Source organism: Lepus europaeus, chromosome 13, assembly GCF_033115175.1.
Source record: "Lepus europaeus isolate LE1 chromosome 13, mLepTim1.pri, whole genome shotgun sequence".
Lineage (NCBI taxonomy): Eukaryota > Metazoa > Chordata > Mammalia > Lagomorpha > Leporidae > Lepus > Lepus europaeus.
This window is the reverse complement of record NC_084839.1, coordinates 68,029,161-68,047,797: the sequence shown is the minus strand read 5'-3', so window position 1 is coordinate 68,047,797 and position 18,637 is coordinate 68,029,161. Positions and strand designations below refer to the sequence as shown.

The 18,637-nt window shown below is 38.3% G+C and overlaps 1 protein-coding gene across 2 annotated transcripts in view; it reads left to right on the top strand.

Moving 5' to 3' along the window:
• EXOC6B (exocyst complex component 6B) overlaps positions 1-18,637 on the top strand; it is a 686,378-nt gene that overhangs the window by 372,023 nt on the left and 295,718 nt on the right. For both annotated transcript variants that reach the window (XM_062209648.1, XM_062209647.1), the window contains exons 15-16: positions 222-331; positions 5,863-5,974. In XM_062209648.1, coding sequence (XP_062065632.1) covers positions 222-331; positions 5,863-5,974 — 222 coding nt within the window. The remainder of the gene's footprint in view (positions 1-221; positions 332-5,862; positions 5,975-18,637) is intronic.

The following is an 18,637-nucleotide window of genomic DNA, read 5'->3' as shown; positions in this document are numbered from 1 at the left end:
TTTATCCTTTCACATGTTAAAGGACATTTGGAGTATTGTCTTATTTAAATTTGTGTCTTACTCTTTTGGAAAACTCTTGGGGACATTTTCTTAAATTTGAGGTTGTTAAGCAGACAAGCTCATAATGTGGAAGAAAGTTCCTTTTGCATTTAAAAAGATGTATAAATATCTTCAATATATGTTCATTTGTGACTCACTTTCATTAATCCTTGCATTTACAGCAGTCATTTCCAAAAAAGTTTCCTTTCTCTGAATTTGTGCCAAAAGTTTACAACCAAATTAAAGAATTTATCTACGCTTGCCTTAAGTTTTCAGAAGATCTTCATCTAAGGTATAGTATGAAAGAGTGGAAATGAAACCAGTGTTAAGATTGTAACTTTTTTCTATGTGAATATTCTGAAAAGCTTTTGCTATTCTCTTCAGCTTTGATTTTCAGCATCTTAATATTGGCCTTTCACTGTATGGCACTGCTATGGTACATAGTTATGATGAAGGGAAAGATGGTAACTTTTGAATAATTTTTTTAAACTTTTATTTAATGAATATAAATTTCCAAAGTACAGCTTATGGATTACAATGGCTTCCCCCCTCCCATAACTTCCCTCCCACCTGCAACCCTCCCCTTTCCCGCTCCCTCTCCCCTTCCATTCACATCAAGATTCATTTTCAATTCTCTTTATATACAGAAGATCAGTTTAGTATATATTAAGTAAAGATTAACTTTTGAATAATTTTAAAAATCTATATTTACCTATCTTATTCTATACTATTAACCAGTTTGCACTGTAACCCTAATGGTTAATGAGAATTCTCTAGAAAATTGTAGTATAACATATTATTTTTAATATTCTGCTTAATGAAATTTTAAAGCTAGAAGTGGAGTGACAGAAGAAAATCCTTTGGAAACTTTATAATTACTCTGTATTTATTTGTCTTGGTAAGTGCTAGATTAAAGGTATCTTTTTTCTTTGTTCTTTTATTGGTTTATACATCTTCCATTCTGACTAAGCTGTTATTTGTCAGCTGCTACTTGGCAGCTAAGACATTAAGATGCTGAAAATTTGGTCCTGTCTTCAAGGAGTATCTAATACAATTGAGGAATGTACTATTAATAATAATTGCTGCAAATATACAGGAACAACACAGTAGCCACCCCTAACATAACCTGATAATGCCAGGAAGCTCTCTTGTAGGGTAGAAATATTTTATCTTTTATTCAACACAGAATCCTCTGTACCCAACTCAGTATTTTTTTAACAATAAATTAAAGAGTGAAAAGTATGGGAAATAGTTTGAGTCACTTGTTTTATAGCTATTCTTACTAAGAAAAAGAATGAAAGACAGGTTTACCCAATTTGTTTATTCTTTTTCTTTGAAGATGAGATTGATTTCATAGAAATAGAAAATGAGATTGTCTTTAGAAGTTATAAACCAAAAGTTTGTTTTTACCTTAGAATTTTCATTCCCCGACTCATGGCTCCCACATACCCACCCTACTGACCAGATTCCCTCATACTAGAAAATATTCTATAGGATATTCTTAAGTATATTGCTGTAGGTAAACTGTTACAAAATGATTTAGTATCCTGGAGTATATTTTCCTTAGGACCCGGAGTCACAGAGATCACTATATCAATTATAGCTATCTTAAAGTGGCAGTTAACATGACATATGAGACCATATGTACAAGAACAATTCTTTGGGGCCAACATTGTGGTGTTGTGGGTCAGGCTATCGCCTGCAGCAGCAGCATCCCGTATGGGCACTTGTTTGAGTCCTGACTGCTCCACTTCTAATCCAACTCTCTTCTACTGTGCCTGCGAAAGCCGTGGGAGACGGCACAAGAGCTTGGGCCCCTGCACCCACATGGGAAGCCCAGAAGAAGCTCCTGGCTCTTGGCTCTGGATCGGCTCAACTCTGGCTGTTGCAGCCATTTGGGGAGTGAACCAGTGGGTGGAAGATATCTCTCTCTATCTCTCCCTCTCTCTCTATAATTCTTTCAAATAAATAAATGTCTTTCAAAAATAATAAAAATAAAAGGAATTTATTGTGTTATATATAAGGCCCTCAAAACAAGAAAAACTGTTGGATTGAGAGTTTCATGTAGGATATCTATTAAGTCAAGTTTTCATTTCTTTTCTTGCAAGCATTTTCTATGGCCAGAAGATGTAGAAAATGTAATTGCATGTATTCTGTATTCTGTATTCTGAGGACCTAGCATTTCTGAAAGAAAGTTTCTTTCTCTCTCTTTCTTTCTTTCTTTCTTCCTTTCTTTCTTTCTTTCTTTCTTTCTTATTTGACAGGAAGAGTGATAGAGAGAGAGAGACAGAGAGAAAGATCTTCATTCCATTGGTTCACTCCTCAAATGGCCGCTATGGCTGGTGCTGTGCCGATCCAAAGCCAGGAGCCAGGTGCTTCTTCTTGGTCTCCCATGTGGGTGCAGGGGCCCAAGCACTTGGGCCAACCTCCACTGACCTCCTGGTCCACAACAAAGAGCTGGACTGGAAGAGGAGCAACCGGGACTAGAACCTGGCGCCCATATATATGGGATACTGGCGCCGCAAGTGGAGGATTAACCAAGTGAGCTACGGCGCTAGCCCCAAAAGTTTCTTTTTTTTTTAAAGAAAAGGCAAATAAATGGCATTTTTGGGTAAAATAATATTCTATCATTTGCCTTTGATTTTAAAATAGAATAAACAAATATGGATTTTTAATATTGTAAAATTAGATAATTGTGAGGAGTTTGGAGATTATAGAATCATATAAAGAAGAAAAATTTAAAAGTCCCCGAACTCTACCACATATCAATAACACTCCAAATATGGAGATTTTTTTTGTTCTAGTCTTTCATCTTTGTGAATACATATACATGCTAAGCACCTTTTTAAAAAATTATTAGTGCACATATGGTTGTGCAGTAGGTTGAACCACCACTTGTGAAACACATATCCCATATTAGAATGCTGATTTGAGTGCTGGCTGCTCCGCTTCCTATTCAGCTTCCTGCTAATGCATTGTAGGCAGGGGAGTATGGCTTAAGTGTCTGAGCCCCTGTCACCTAGAGAGAGTTTTGGGCTCCTGGGTTTGGTCTGGCCAAGACCTACCTGTCACAGGCATTTCGGGAATGACCAATGCATAAACAGCCAATATATATATATATATATATATATATATATATATATATATATATCTGCCTTTCAAGTAGATCAAAATAAACATAAACATCTGTATAGACAGACAGATGGAGATCTTCTATCCTCTGGTTCAATTCCCAGATGCCAGCAACAGCTGGAGCTGAGCCAGACCAAAGCCAGGAGTCAGGTACTAAGCCATCACAGCTTCCCACAGTGTACATTAGCAGGAAGCTGGAATCAGAAGTGCAGCTGGGACTCAATCCCAGAACTCGGACATGGGACGCAGGCATCCCAAGTAGCATCCTGACACTGCTGTGCCAAACATCCATCCACAGAGCACCTTCTTAAAAAGAAATTAGTATGAGATAATGCCAAATAGTCTATAGTATAAAAACCTGAAAAGGATGTTTCTTCTTCCCTGACAATGAGAAAAAGGCAGATAAACTACAATTATAAAACTTTTCTGGGAACCACCAGAGTGCTGTGACTAGCTCTGAAATCCAAGATGGTATTGGTCTCTCTCAGGAGAGGGATCGTGCACAGACTTCTCCACGTGTGGCAGACAAAGGCAGCAAGGTATAACCATCATGCAAGAACGAAAGAAAATCAACTAAATCATAATGGATTGCTAACACCTAATCATGGTGTTAGCAGATTAGACCCCTGATTGGATTTCCTACAGAGACTCAGGAGGAATTTACACCCATTCATATGTTCTTCCCCTTGGACCTCCAGTGGTGACTATGGGAAAGATTGTGAGCTGGGTAGGAGCTCAAAGAGAACCACTGATGTTGTTGTAGGTGTGGAGAAGGGACCAGCCACTGCTGTAAGAAAGGGGTGAAGCCTCGCTTTTCCTCTGTTTGAACCCTTTGCTCATCCAGACCAGAAACTTTTGTGGCATTAGGGGAATGGCAGCATACTGTGTCTCTCTTCAGGGCACAGAAAGACTGAATATTCGTCTCACTATGAGAAAAACTGAAGAAAAAATTTTATTTCCTCGGGAGAAGAACAGAAAATAGTCCTATACTTAGCTAGCATCTTATACTAATAGCATTAGATGTCTTCTACTACTGAAAGAAGGCTGGAAAACACTTGGAGTAAACCCACTACAGGTAGAAAGCAAAATATGGCCACTATTGGAAATAGGGGCAAGGATATTGAGCATACTTCACTCCTAAGCACCAGGCATATGGAACAGGGATGGGGAACATCTAGCCTGTGGACTATATAAAGCCCACGAAGTCATCTTGTCTGGCCCTGCCAAGGCAACCACTGGTGGGACTCAAAAATCAATAAATAGAGCAGGCTAATTTTTAAGTTGCTAATTTGGTGTTGCCCATGAATGATGTTATACATATCCAAATGGCCCTTGGCAGAAAAAAAGGTTTCACATCCATGATGTAAGGCATACCTAAGACTGAGGCTGGACAGGATGAATGAGAATGCCCTTTGACTTCTGCTAATAGCTTAGCAAGAACTGAGTAACAAAATTGACCATGAGGTGATGGCCGAAAATGTAGAGAGAGACTTCCCTTGTGTATAGGGAACAAAACACTGTGGATGGTAAAGTTGTGAAAAACTCTCTGGGACTTCAGCACCCATGCTAGTTCCATTCAATCATTAGAGGAGTTTAAAATGTATGAAGTACTGAAGGTAGCCATAGAAACAACAAGACCCAACCCAGCACAACTCTTGTCTTCAGCTGCCACACTAATGACCCAACAGGAAGAAAAATAGGATCATTTCGTCAGCCTCTGCTGTTTTCCAACCTTCATTCAAAAATATAAGACATGCAGAAAATGAAGTAAAAACATCTTTCAGAGGGCAATGAAATTAACAGAAATGGACTCAGAGATGACCAGATGATTAGAACTATTAGTTAGGGACTTAACAATACCCTGTGCATGAACTTATACAGACTTTTATCAGAGAGGTGAAAATTATAGGAAATACTCAAATAGAAACGTTTGAAATGAGAAACAGTTGGAGAATTCCTTTGAAGGACTCATCAGTAGACTTGACATAGCCAAGAAAATAATCATCAAAGTGGAAGGTAGGTCAGTAGAAGTTGCACAAAGTAACACACAAAGGAAGGGGGAAAGGTGAAAGAAATAGAATAAAGTGCCCAAGATGTGGAGCAGTTTGAAACAGACCCAAGAGTGGGAATACTGAAGGAACAGAGAAGAATGTTTTAAGAGACTATGATTGAGAATACTTCAAAAATAATGAAAGCCATCAAACCAGAGATTAAAGATATTTGAGATTATCAATCTATATAAACCTTAGCAAAAACAACAATAACAAAAATACCTAAAGGCATTATATTCATACAGGAACAATGAAAGTCAGGAGAATGTTTGCCAGACATTCAGAAAAACAGAAGCGTTATATGCAGATTCACGCCAAGAATTATAGCAGACTTCTTGTCTGAAACTATACAAGCCAGAGACAATGGAGAAACATCTCTGAAGTACCCAGGGAAGAAAAAAAATCAAGCCAGAATTCTCTAGGCAGTAAAAATAATATTTTAAAATAAAGCCAAAGTAAATTTTTGTTCAAACAAAAATTGAAAGAATTTGTGAAAAGACTTAGAATAGTTTGTTACACTACATTTTCTTCTGCTGCTATTACTATTGTTTCAGTACTGTTAGTACAAGTACCGGTATCACCTTGTTTGCCAAAATAATTCTACCTGCTATGACTGATTCATGACACTTTTTTTTTCCAGTTCAACGGAAATTGATGACATGATTCGTAAATCTACAAACCTGTTGCTCACCAGGACTCTGAGTAACTCTCTGCAGAATGTAATTAAAAGGAAGAATATTGGTCTTACTGAGGTAAAGATTACCTTAATGTATATAGTCTAGCCAGTATCTGAACAGATATCCAAAATTCTGAGCCTTATGTTTGAATTAACAGTAATTTTCTACATAGTCTAGAAATGCTCTTCCTCATAGCCTCCTAATGGGGAAGGTAAAAATGAAATTTCCTTTTCTTTGGCTACTTTTGAGAAATCCACTGTTTTTTCTTAAGTCATTGTTTTTTCTCTTCCATTGGTTTCACTAATCTGGTTTTCCTTTCTGAACTTTTTGGAATTATTTGTATTATCAGTTTTCAGAGAAAAACATTTTTGGGAGCTTGGATAATAAAGTCAATACCAGGTTTCTATCCAAATGAGTGGCAGAACATATACAGCAGAGTGTATTAAATGATACTTTGCCTTCATCATTTATTAATGTCGAAAATATTGGCACGCAGCCCTTGATTACTGTCAAATTCAGCTTTTGTTTTTGAGATATCTCATGTATATGATTGGTAAATTTTTTTTTACCAACATGTAATCTATTTGGCAAAAGGACTTTAGATTTGGGATTAAGAAAATGTGACAGAAAGGCAGTAGTTGTGCCTGTGTTGTGGTGCTGTGGGTTAAGCTACCACCTGCGTCACTGGCATCCCTTATGACCACCAAATCTAGTCTTGGCTCATCCACTTCTGATCTAGTTCCCTGCCAATGGGCCTGGGAAAGTAACTGAAAATATAGTCTGAGGACTTGGGCCCCTGCCTTACCTAGCTCAGCCTGGACCATAGCTTCCATTCGGGGAGTAAAGCAGCAGATGAAAGATCTCTTTCTCAGTCTATCTTTCAGTAACTCTTCTTTCAAATAAATTAATTAATTTAAAAAAAAGGTGATAGTCACATTTCTGAGGGAACTTATGCATTCTTATAAGGGACAAATGGATATTGTACATACATTGAGAACAGTGTCTTGGCGATCTGAAGATTTGTCCCATTGATGTGTAGTCATAAAATTTAGAAAGATCTGAAGTGTTTTTTTTCCTTTGGAAAACCATGGTTACATGGTAGCCTCAATTTGTCATTCACTGGAACTTATAGTGCCAAAAGTGAGCTTAGAGGACTTTTTTTCCACAGGGAAATGGAAAGGCTGTTGGCCATCTGTTTTATCTATGGATATAGTGTAGTTTGAAAAGCACTTGCTTTTGAAAAAAATCTGACATTTTCAAATATACACTGTCAAGAATTATGGGGAAATTCAGCAAGTAGTTAATGATACTGACCTAGAGGTAGACAGCTGGAAGCCAGGTGAGCATCTATTTTTTATTGTGATTTTGGAGTTATTATCTCTTTCTTTACATTAAGATTAAAAATTATATTACAAACCAGAACATTGGCAATAATTGAATTCTACTTAATAATAAACTTTTTCCCAATTGAAAGTCATCTTAGACATTATTTAAAATAGTCCTCTCATTTGTCAAAATTTCCTTTCTATTGTCTGATATAGAAATGTTAGGTATTGCCTTATGTTTCTGAAAACAGGCTAACTTCTTTTTGTAATTAGGAGGCTGCAAAAAAGAGTTACAGTGAAACTTGGGAAATCCTCATGCTGTTGTTAGATTGCACTGTTCTCTTCTGAATCTCAACTAGGTCAGGAAGTTTACTTAGTGAACAATCTTTTCATTGTGACTCTAGATATAACTGTTCTTGTGCCATGTAATTTAGCAGTATCTTAAAGGCCATTTTAAAATAAGCGGCATAGTTGGAACATTGTCTGATAGAAAAAGCTTTGACCTCTGAAGACTCCTGAGTTTAGTTGAGACTGTGCCATTGGTTTTGCTCTGACATCTAAGAGAAAGACTCAGCTTCTCAGCTTGAGTTTTTCTGACCCCAGTTGTCCTTTACAAGGGCTCTGTGAAGTTATAAGCTAATGGAGAAAGGATTATATCATAATTCTTGGAATTGTTTCATTAGATGTTACATTATTCCTTTGAATAGTTATTGAGTATGTTAAGGCAACTACACTTTTATCCTTAGTATCTTTGCATATGAATGAAAGAATACACACATTTATTTATTTTGGCTATTTTGATAGTGTTTATATGCATAGGTAATCTACATAAAATACATTATTTTATTACCAACAAGAATACCTTAGAATAACTGTACTACTCACCTTTGGAACAAGAAGACATTATATATCCTTTATAAATAACAAAAGTGAGTTCACATCTGGAACCATCATCATAATGGGTAACATTTGTGGAGCAGGTTACATTTTTCAAAGCCCACTCCCAAGTACAGTTTCATCTGGTACAGTAACATTTGAGGTGAGCTTGGCATGTGTTGTTATTCCCATTTTGTAGAAGTCATAATTAAAGTTCAAGGAGATTGCCTGAGGTCATACAGCTAGCAAAATGGCAAAAATGAAATATAAATCTCGATTGTCTTTTCCAAACCTATTTGCAAGTATCATATTGTACTGCCTTACATGTTGACTTAGTTATGTCATCTTAACAAAGAGAGAGATTTTACTGTAGGTCCATGATAAGATTGAAATTGTTCTAGTTAGAGATGATTTTGTGTCAGAGAGCAGAAATACACTCAAGCAATACTATTATTCTAAGCACACAAAATCAGTCAAATCCCATTTCAAGATGTCAAATAATTCTCTTAGGATTTAAGACTATATGTTCTGTCCAGCTGTCTATCCATCTTGTTTTAGGATTATGCTGTAACTTTTCCCTTCTTTTTATGTCTATGTGCTCTATTTTTCATCTTTTTCTCTCTGAACACTGATTTTCTTATGACTTGTTTGTTTCCCCATGCTGAGCCAATTCACTTTTAGTGCTGGTAACTACTAGAACTTGCTTTCTCAAACCTTCAGAGACTGTCCCAAGTTCATTCAGTAAGTGCAGCCCTTCTCCTAGGGTTGCTTTTTCTGGGTCTGTGGAAAGAAGTTGAGCACTGGTTAAGAGTACATGTTACAACACAGATTGCCTGACTCTCCCCTTAATAGCTGTCTCCTTTTGTGAATCACTTGCTTTCTGTGTAAAATAGGGACACTGAAAGCATGGGTTTTGTAGGAATGTTGTGAGGATTAAATGAGCATACAAAGTACTTAGAATGATGTCTGGTATATGGTAAATACTCAATGCATAGTGCCTATTGTCTTTAGAGATATGTGGGGGCGATACAGGGGGATAGATCTCTCATCTACTGGTTCACTTTCCAGATGCCCACAACAGCCTGGGTTGGCCCAGGCCAAAGCCAGGATCTGAGAACGTGGTACAGGTCTCCCATGCAATTTGGCTGCAAAATAACCACTTGAGCCATCAACTGCTGTCTCCCAGGGTACTCATTAGCAGGAAACTGGAATTGAGAGCAGGGTCAGGCACTTATGTCATCCTGAGCCATGTCTCAACCATTGTGCCAAACACTTGCCCTTGAAATGCAGTGTTTTAATTAAGGTAAAGTTCAGAAATTGTAACAAGATGCCTTTGTATGATAATTTGTTTATTAACTTTAGAATGTTAATGAGTGTCTACTCTGTGCTATGCACTAATCTGAACCATCAGGATAATAAATAAACAACAGCAACAACACCATATATCCTTGGTTATATTTTAGTAAGGAAACCAGATAATAAGTAATAAACAATAAATTAAAAAAATATAGTATTATAAAAAGTGGTGAACGCTTTGGGAAGAAGCAAATGTATCAGGGCTGGTGCTATGGGGCTACCAGTTGTGGTGCCGGCATCCCACATGGGCACAGTTAGAGTCCCAGCTGCTCCACTTCCAATCTAGCTCTCTGCTATGGCCTGGAAAAGCAGTGGAAGATGGCCCAAGTCCTTGGGCCCTGCATCCGCATGAGAGAACCTTGCAGCCATTTGGGGAGTGAACCAGCAGATGGAAGAACTCTCTCTCTCTCTCTCTCTCTCTCTCTCTCTCTCACTCTGCCTTTCAAATAAATAAATAAATCTTAAAAAAATAAAATTTATCTGTGTTAGGGAAGTCAGGAGTCTGGTGAGTGTTATTGAGTTATAGTTGAAGGGGAAAGAGTCTTTTAGGCAGAGATTTGCCCTAGTGCAATAAATTGAAGGTAGGAAAGTGCTCAGCTCCTTCTGGAGTGACATGAAAGCAAGAGGAAGAAACATACAAGATTAGATCAGAGAGGTAATAGGAATCCCTGGTGGCCATTGTAAACCTTTTGGCTTTTTTTGCATGAAATGGGAAGCCACTGCAGGACTTTGATTAGTGTCATAATCTGATCTGTGTTTCAAAAGGTTCACATTGATGGCAGTTTTGAAAATAAATTGCAGTATAGATCAGTTAGAGTGCTGTGACAGTAATCCAGTAAGGTTTGTTAGAAGCTTAAGTTGTAGCCATGAATAGTGACACAATTTGAAGTGTAGAGCCAACATGCTCCCCTGACAATGAGATGCAAAGGAAGAGAGACAGTGAGGACTTGAAGATAACTCTTAGGAGTATATGCTTTGGGGCTGGCACTGTGGTGTAGCAGATAAAGCCTCTGCCTGCATTGCCAGCAGCCCATATGGCCACTGGTTTGAGACCTGGCTGCTCCACTTCTGATCCAGCTCTCTGCTGTGGCCTAGGAAAGCAGTAGAAGATGGCCCAAGTACTTGGGCCCCTGCACCCACATGGGAGACCCAGGGGAGGCTCCTGGCTCCTGGCTTTGGATCAGCACAGCTCTGGCCGTTGCGGCTATTTGAGGCTATTCCACTGGATGGAAGACTGCTCTCTCTCTCTGCCTCTGCCTCTTGTAGCTCTGCCTTTCAGATAAACAAATAATCATAAAAAAAGAGGATAGCTTTGAGCAACTAGAAGGCTGTATGTAGCGTTACTTATGATGGGAAGAATTATAGGTAGTACTAAATTGGGGATAGGGGAATTGTGAATTCAATTTTGTACATATTAAATTTATATTGTTTACTAGATATACAGGTTTAGATGCTGAGTATGGAGTTTTATTTATGAGCTTGGGTTGGAGGTTTGACCTAGAAATAAAAGTTTGGGATCATATTAGTAACATTTCTAGCCATACAACTGAATAATATCACCAAAGGATGAATAAAGATGGAGAAGAGGATGAAGAACTGAATCCTTAGGACTGCAATATTAAGAATTCAGATTTATTTATTTATTTATTTATTTGAAAGTCAGAGTTACATAGAGAGAGAAGGAGAGGTAGAGAGAGAGAGGAGTCTTCCATCCGCTGGTTCACTCCCCAAATGGCCGCAACTGCCGGAGCTGTGCTGATCTGAAGCCAGAAGCCAGAAACCAGGAGCTTCTTCCCAGGTCTCCTTTGTGGGTACAAGGGCCATCTTCTACTGCTTTCCCAGGCCATAGCAGAGAGCTCAATTGGACATGGAACTGTCAGGTCTCGAACTGGCGTCCATATGGGATGCTGGCACTGCAGGCAGAGGCTTTACCGGCTACGCCACAGCACCGGCCCCTCATTGTGGTTTTGAAATGTATTTATTTCCCTGATGGCTAATGATGCTCATCATTTTTTCATATGTTTGTTGATGATTTGTATTTCTTATTTCAAGAATTCTGTATTTAAGTCATTTGCACATTTCTCAACTGGATTGGTTTTTTGTTGATTTATTTTAAGTTGCTAATATATTTGGGATATTAATCCTTGATCGGATAGGTGGTTTGCAAATCTTTTTTTCCATTCTGTTGGATGTCTCTTCATTCTGTTGATTGTTTCTTTTGCTTTTCAAATGCTCCTGAGTTTGATATAGTACCATTTGTTTAGTTTTGCTTTTGTTGCCTACGCGTCAGGGGTCTTATCTAAGAGGTCATTCGCTATACCGGTTTTCACTCAATCACTGTTTATAGCCATTATCTGTATTCCACTGAACTAAGGTGTTTTTGCTTTTTACTTATTAAACTTCTTATTAAGGTGAAGTAGTAAGCCTTTTCACTGTGATTTAAATATATAATGTTATCTCTAAAACTAGAAAAAAAGGAAAATGAAAGAGGGAGAAGGAAGGAGGATGGGAAGGAGAGAGGAGGAGAGTGAAAGGGAGGGAGTAATGGAATATCATTATGCTCTTAGAATTGTATCTGCAAATCGCATTGAATCTGTTAAGAACTAATTAAAATAAAAAAGTAATGGTTCTAAGGAATTTGGTATATGTTATATCTCATAGTTTATATTTAATTATTTTTAGAATTTATTATTTGTTGCTTATAACTATGGTGTTATTGCTTCAATTTTAAGATGAAGAAAGGGCTAGCATTGTGGCACAGTGGATTAAGGCACTGCTTGTGACATCAGCATCCCGTAGCAGAGGGCTGATTCAAGTCCCAGCAGCTCCACTTTCTTTATTTCTTTTTTTTTCTCAATATTTATTTTATTTATTTGAAAGGCAGTTTTACACACACACACACACAATCTTCCATTCCCTGGTTTTCACACCAAAATGTAGCAACATCTAGGACTGGGCCAAATCAAAGCCAGAAGCAGCTGCCAATTCAAGTCCTGGCTACTCTGCTTCTGATCTAGCATCATGCAAATGCACCTGGAAACACAGCAGAAGATGGATGGCCCAAGTGCTTTGTCACCTGCCACCCACGTGGGAGAGCTGTATGGAGTTCATGGCTCCTGGCTTTGGCCTGACCCCAGCCATTTGGCCATTTGTGGTGTGAACCAGTAAATGGAAGATTTCTTTCTCTTTCTGTCTCTCCACCTTTGTGTCAATCTACCTACATTTCAAATAAATAAATTGGCCTTTACAAAAAAAATGAGGAAAGATAGTGAATGACTCCTTAGGCCACATAACCAGTAAGTAGTTTGAAACAAAATTTGAGATAAATTTGAAGTATGTTTTCTTTTAAGGAAATAAGATTCCCTTTAAGATGTGAAATAAGCACTGAAATAAGATTTTCAAATTTTAAACTCTTTTCATACTGTTAATTTTAAAACATCTGTGTTATGCAGAGAAAGGCAGTACACCAGTTTATTAATCACTAAATATAAGACAGTCAAATTTGAAAGAGAATTTTAACATGAGCCAATGGAAATCTACTTTGGGGCCAGGTGTTTGGCATAGTAGTTTGGATGCTGCTTGATATGCCTGCAATATTGGAGTGCATGCCGTAAGCCCTCACTCTGCTTCCAGTTCCAATTCCTGCTCATGCACACCATGGAAGACAGCAGGTGATGACTGAAGTGCTTGGATCCCTGCCACCCATGTGGGAGACCATGTTGGAGTTCCTTACTCCTGGCTCTGACTTGACCCAGCCCTGGTTCCTGTGGGTTGTGAACCAGCTGATGGAAGATCTCTTCCCACCCCCATCTCCCTAGCTTTGAAATAAAGAGAAAATATATACATAAATAAAATGAAATCCATCTCTTTGTGAGGAATGTGTTAGTAGAAAGTTTTAAGATAGAAATCAATCAGATTTGAAAGAATTTATGTACTATTAATAAAGATATTAGAAAAATTATATCTGCCCTTTATTTATTTATTTATTTTAATTTTTGACAGAGTGGACAGTGAGAGAGAGACAGAGAGAAAGGTCTTCCTTGTGCCGTTGGTTCACCCTCCAATGGCCGCCGCAGTAGCACGCTGCGTCCGGCGCACCGCGCTGATCTGATGGCAGGAGCCAGGTGCTTATCCTGGTCTCCCATGGGGTGCAGGGCCCAAGGACTTGGGCCATCCTCCACTGCACTCCCTGGCCACAGCAGAGAGCTGGCCTGGAAGAGGGGCAACCGGGACAGGATCGGTGCCCCGACCGGGACTAGAACCCGGTGTGCCGGCGCCGCAAGGCAGAGGATTAGCCTAGTGAGCTGCGGCGCCGGCCTATATCTGCCCTTTAAATCATTACTTAATGGCATTTCCTTAAAGGGACTTTTCTTGACCATCTTATTTTAAAATACCAGAGACTAATAATTGCCATGTAACTTTTTAAAAAAGATTTATTTATTTATTTGAAATTTAGAGTTAGAGAGAAGGAAAGAGAGAGAGATCTTTTATCTGCTGGTTCTTTTCCCAGATGGTCTCAGTGGCCAGTACTGGGCCAGGGTGAAGCTAGAAGCCAGGAACTTCTTTCAGGTCTCCCCTATGGGTGCAGGACCCAAGCACTTGGGCCATCTTCTGCTGTTTTTCCCACACCATTAGCAGGGAACTGGATGCTGGCTTCACTGGCAGCAGCTTTACCCACTATGCCACTACACTGGCTCCAACCACGTATTGTTTATTCACTTGTTGTGTTTCCTAATTCTTATTTTCTGTTTATTTGAGAGGGGAAAAGAGAGATCAGTCTTCCATTCACTGTGTTATTCTTCATGCCCACAGTAGCCAGGGCTGGACTAGGCTGAAACAAGAAGCCTGGAACTCGGTCTGGCTCTCCCACTTGGGTAGCATTGACATAAGTACTTGGGCTATCACCTGCCATCTTCCAGGTTCACATAAGCAGGGAGCTGGAATCAAAAGTAGAGCTAGGAGTTGAACCCAGGCAATCTGCTATGGCATGTTTGTGTCCCAAGTGATGTCTTAACCACTGTGCCAAATGCCCACCTCCATGGTGTTTCTTATAGTATAAACATTATACTATATGTCTCTGAATATGTGTTTTCAGTAATCTTCATGACACCAACAACTTAGCTTCGGATTCAACTGTCTTCAGCTGTATCCCAATCCTTTGACACACAGAGGTTCTAATTATTAAAAGAGAGCAATAGCAAAGAAAGAAAGTAGGTAGGGCAGCTGTTAGTATAAATTTCAGTTCAGAATCCTTATTAGTGATACCATATTGGTTGATTTTATACTTAAGTTCTGTTAAATATACACTTTGTACTATCTCTTGGACTTTGTAAACCATAATTCTATGTATTTTAATATTTTAGCCTTGGATATGCTATAAAATAAGTAGTTGACATCTTTTTGTTAACTGGTTGGGATGAAACGGAATTAAAATCCTTTGAATTCCTAGGGCTAGCTCATTTTTTGTGAGAATCAGTGCTGCTACAGTTCTTTGTCTTCTTGCCAGTTAAGAGTTGAGAAGCGTTAGTGGTGTGGAGAGGAGTGTCACTTCTGAGTTTCTTGCTTTGGGTTAGTCCTCCTGTTGTTTCAGTGTACTAAGTTCTCTGCTTTTGGGAACAAGCCTACAGCAGCTCCAATATAAATCTGCTAATAGCAGTTCTCGTGTAAGTTGATGGATATACTTCCAAAGTAATTTCTAGTTGGAAATGGATACCTCTTCTTGGAATTTAGAGCTTACTTTTGAACTGTTGCAGATGATGAAGACATTTTCATTTCTGGAGTTTGTCAGGAATGCAATCTGTCTTCATGGTTCAGGTTCCACTGGTGATGGAGTGTAGTGAGCTTCACAGTGTCCTTTGTGCCTTTTTCATTACATTCTCCCTGATACTGTGAATGAGACAGAAAAAATCTTCTTCTTAATGATTTTTAAATTAACTGCCATTTGTCATTTAGTTGTGTGAGATGATTTGGCTTAAAAGACTTTCTTATTTTGAAAAATTCTCCAAAATTTTACTTACATTGGAATTGACTAGTATCTATTCTGTTGTTTGTTCCATGTTATTAAAATGTTATTAACGGTGGTTCAGATTGCTGTAGTAGTACAGTTTAATAAGAGACTGGGAAATAGGAATTAAAAATATTGTCATAGGAGCTCAAACTCTGATGGAAGTTGATAACTGAAATTGCTTCATTTCATCCTTAAGTTCAAAACTACCCCCAATGCATCTGGCTTTGCATTTGTAAATGCCCTTGTAAAGATTTTGGTGGCTGTCATTCAGGGGTAAGATCATTTAGGCCTCATTAACAGACAATATTCCCTCTGAAAATGACATGGTATCTACTGTAATCTTAGAGTGTTTTAATAGTCTATTCTATGCTCAGCAATGAAACATTTCAAAAGTGACTGACAGCCAATTGATGTAATTCATGGTGATCTTTTGTGTTGACAGATCTTTAAAAAGTCATGGGAAATTACTACTGTATCCAGTAAAGCCGCCCCCCCTCCTTTAAACTGCCAATATCCTGCAAAACAGGACAATTTTCTCTTTTGACTGCCACCGTTTTTTATTTCAATAACATGACATGATTCCTCCTTATTATTAGGATTTCTTTTGATAGACAGAATATGTTCCCTATCAGTAATGCTGATTTTAAAATAGAAATTCTTCAGTTTTCTAAATTAACTCCCTTGCTTCTCTGATTTCCACATCAAGACAACCTTGCCAGTAGCCAACTTCCTACTCAGGAAGCTGATGATTTAATGTAGACAATTTAAATGTTTAAAAATGATTTTAGTTCTTCTCTGAAGGAGAATTTTGATGAAAGGAATAGGATGATGAATTAGTTGTTTTAGTGTCTTTTCCTAGAGCACTCTGAAGTGAAAAGGCTGATGTTTTATGCTATTTTGTAGGAGATAATAGTCTTACACCAAAACTAAGTCTCCAGATTCAAACTGGAATGAATGGAAAAGGGCTGTTGATATATCTGACCTTTTCTGATGGGTGCTGAGCAGCAGTATGATGATAGAGTTCTACTCCCAGTATGTCTCAACTTTTCATCTAAGAGAACTTGTTGGAACTGTGTCTCTGGGTCTTTGCCCTTTGTGTTTCAAAAGTAGCTTTTCCCTAACATCTTCAGGCTGAAACAGAAGGTAGCTTTTTCCTCGGTCCAACTTGTCATCCAAGTTTCTCATTATGAACTGACATTTTTTTTTTTGAGAATGAGCTGTGCTGGCTGTCATAGAGAGGTTAAGAATATACTTTCTGCTTATAGTCCTACAATAATTTTATAGAAAACTTTTATTTAATAAATATAAATTTTAAAAGTACAACTTTGGGATTATAGCACTTTCCCCCCATAACCACCCTCCCACCCACAAACCATCCCATCTCCTACTCCTTCTCCCATCCCATTCTTCATTAAGATTCATTTTTAATATCTTTATATACAGAAGATCTACTCTATATACTGAGTAAAGATTTCAACAGTTTGCACCCACACAGACACACAAAGTATAATGTATTGTCTGAAGATCAGTTTTACCATTAATTTTCATAATACAACACATTTTTTAAATTTTTAAACTTTTATTTAATAAATATAAATTTCCAAAGTACAACTTTTGGATTATAGTGGCTTCCCCCACCCCATAACTTCCCTCCCACCTGCTACCATCCCATCTCCCACTCCCTCTCCCATCCCATTCTTCATCAAGATTCATTTTCAATTATGTTTATATGCACAAGATCTACTTAGTATTTACTAAGTAAAGATTTCGACAGTTTGCACCCACACAGAAACACAAAGTATAGAGTACTGTTTTAGTAGTAGTTTTTAACGTTAATTCACATAGTACAACACATTAAGGACAGAGATCCTACATGGGAAGTAAGTGAACAGTGACTCTAGTTGTTGATTTAACAATTGACACTCTTATTTATGACGTCATTAATCACCTGAGGCTCTTGTCATGAGCTGCCAAGGCTATGGAAGCCTCTTGAGTTCACAAACTCCGACCTCATTTAGACAAGGCCATAATCAAAGTGGAAGTTCTCTCCTCCCTTCAGAGAAAGGTACCTCCTTCTTTGATGGCCCATTCTTTCCGCTGGGATCTCACTCACAGAGATTTTTTTTTTTTGCCACAATGTCTTGGCTTTCCATGCCTGAGATACTCTCATGGGCTTTTTAGTGAGATCTGAATGTCTTAAGGGCTGATTCTGAGGCCAGAGTGCTGTTTAGGGCATTTGTCATTCTATGAGTCTGCTGTTTATCCCGCTTCCCATGTTGGATCATTCTCTCCTTTTTAATTCTGGTTTTGGTACCTGCCAACTTAATTGCATTTGGAGTCCCATGGCAAGTTTTTAGCATTACCCTTAGGGGTAAGTCCGAGTAAGCATGTACTAAACTGTACATCTCCTCCCTCTCTTATTCCCACTCTTATTTTTAACAGAGATCAATTTTCACTTGGGTTTAAACACCTAAGAATACTGTGTGTTAAAGAGTTCAACCAATGGTATTAAGGAGAAAAAGAAAATACTAAAAAGAATAAAATAGTAAGCTCTTCCTCAACAGTCAGGACAAGGGCTGATCAAGTCATTGCTTCTCATAGTGTCCGTTTCACTTCTACAGGTTTCTTTTTAGGTGATCAGTTAGTTGTTACCGATCAGGGAGAACATATGATATTTGTCCCTTTGGGACTGGCTTATTTCATTTAGCATGATGTTTTCCAGATTCATTCATTTTGTTGCAAATGACTGGATTTCATTTTTTTTCCAGCTGTAGTATTCCATAGAGTACATATCCCATAATTTCTTTATCCAGTCTTCTGTTGATGGGCATTTAGGTTGATTCCATGTCTTAGCTATTGTGAATTGAGCTGCCATAAACATTGAGGTGCAGATAGTTCTTTTATTTGCCAATTAAATTTCTCTTGGGTAAATTCCAAGGAGTGGGATGGCTGGGTCATGTGGTAGGGCTATATTCAGGTTTCTGAGGAATCTCCAAACTGTCTTCCATAGTGGCTTTACCAGTTTGCATTCCCACCAACAGTGGATTAGTATGCCTTTTCCCCCCACATTCTTGCCACATCTGTTGTTAGTTGATTTCTGTATGTAAGCCATTCTAACTGGGGTGAAGTCAAACCTCATTGTGGTTTTGATTTGCATTTCCCTGATGGCTAATG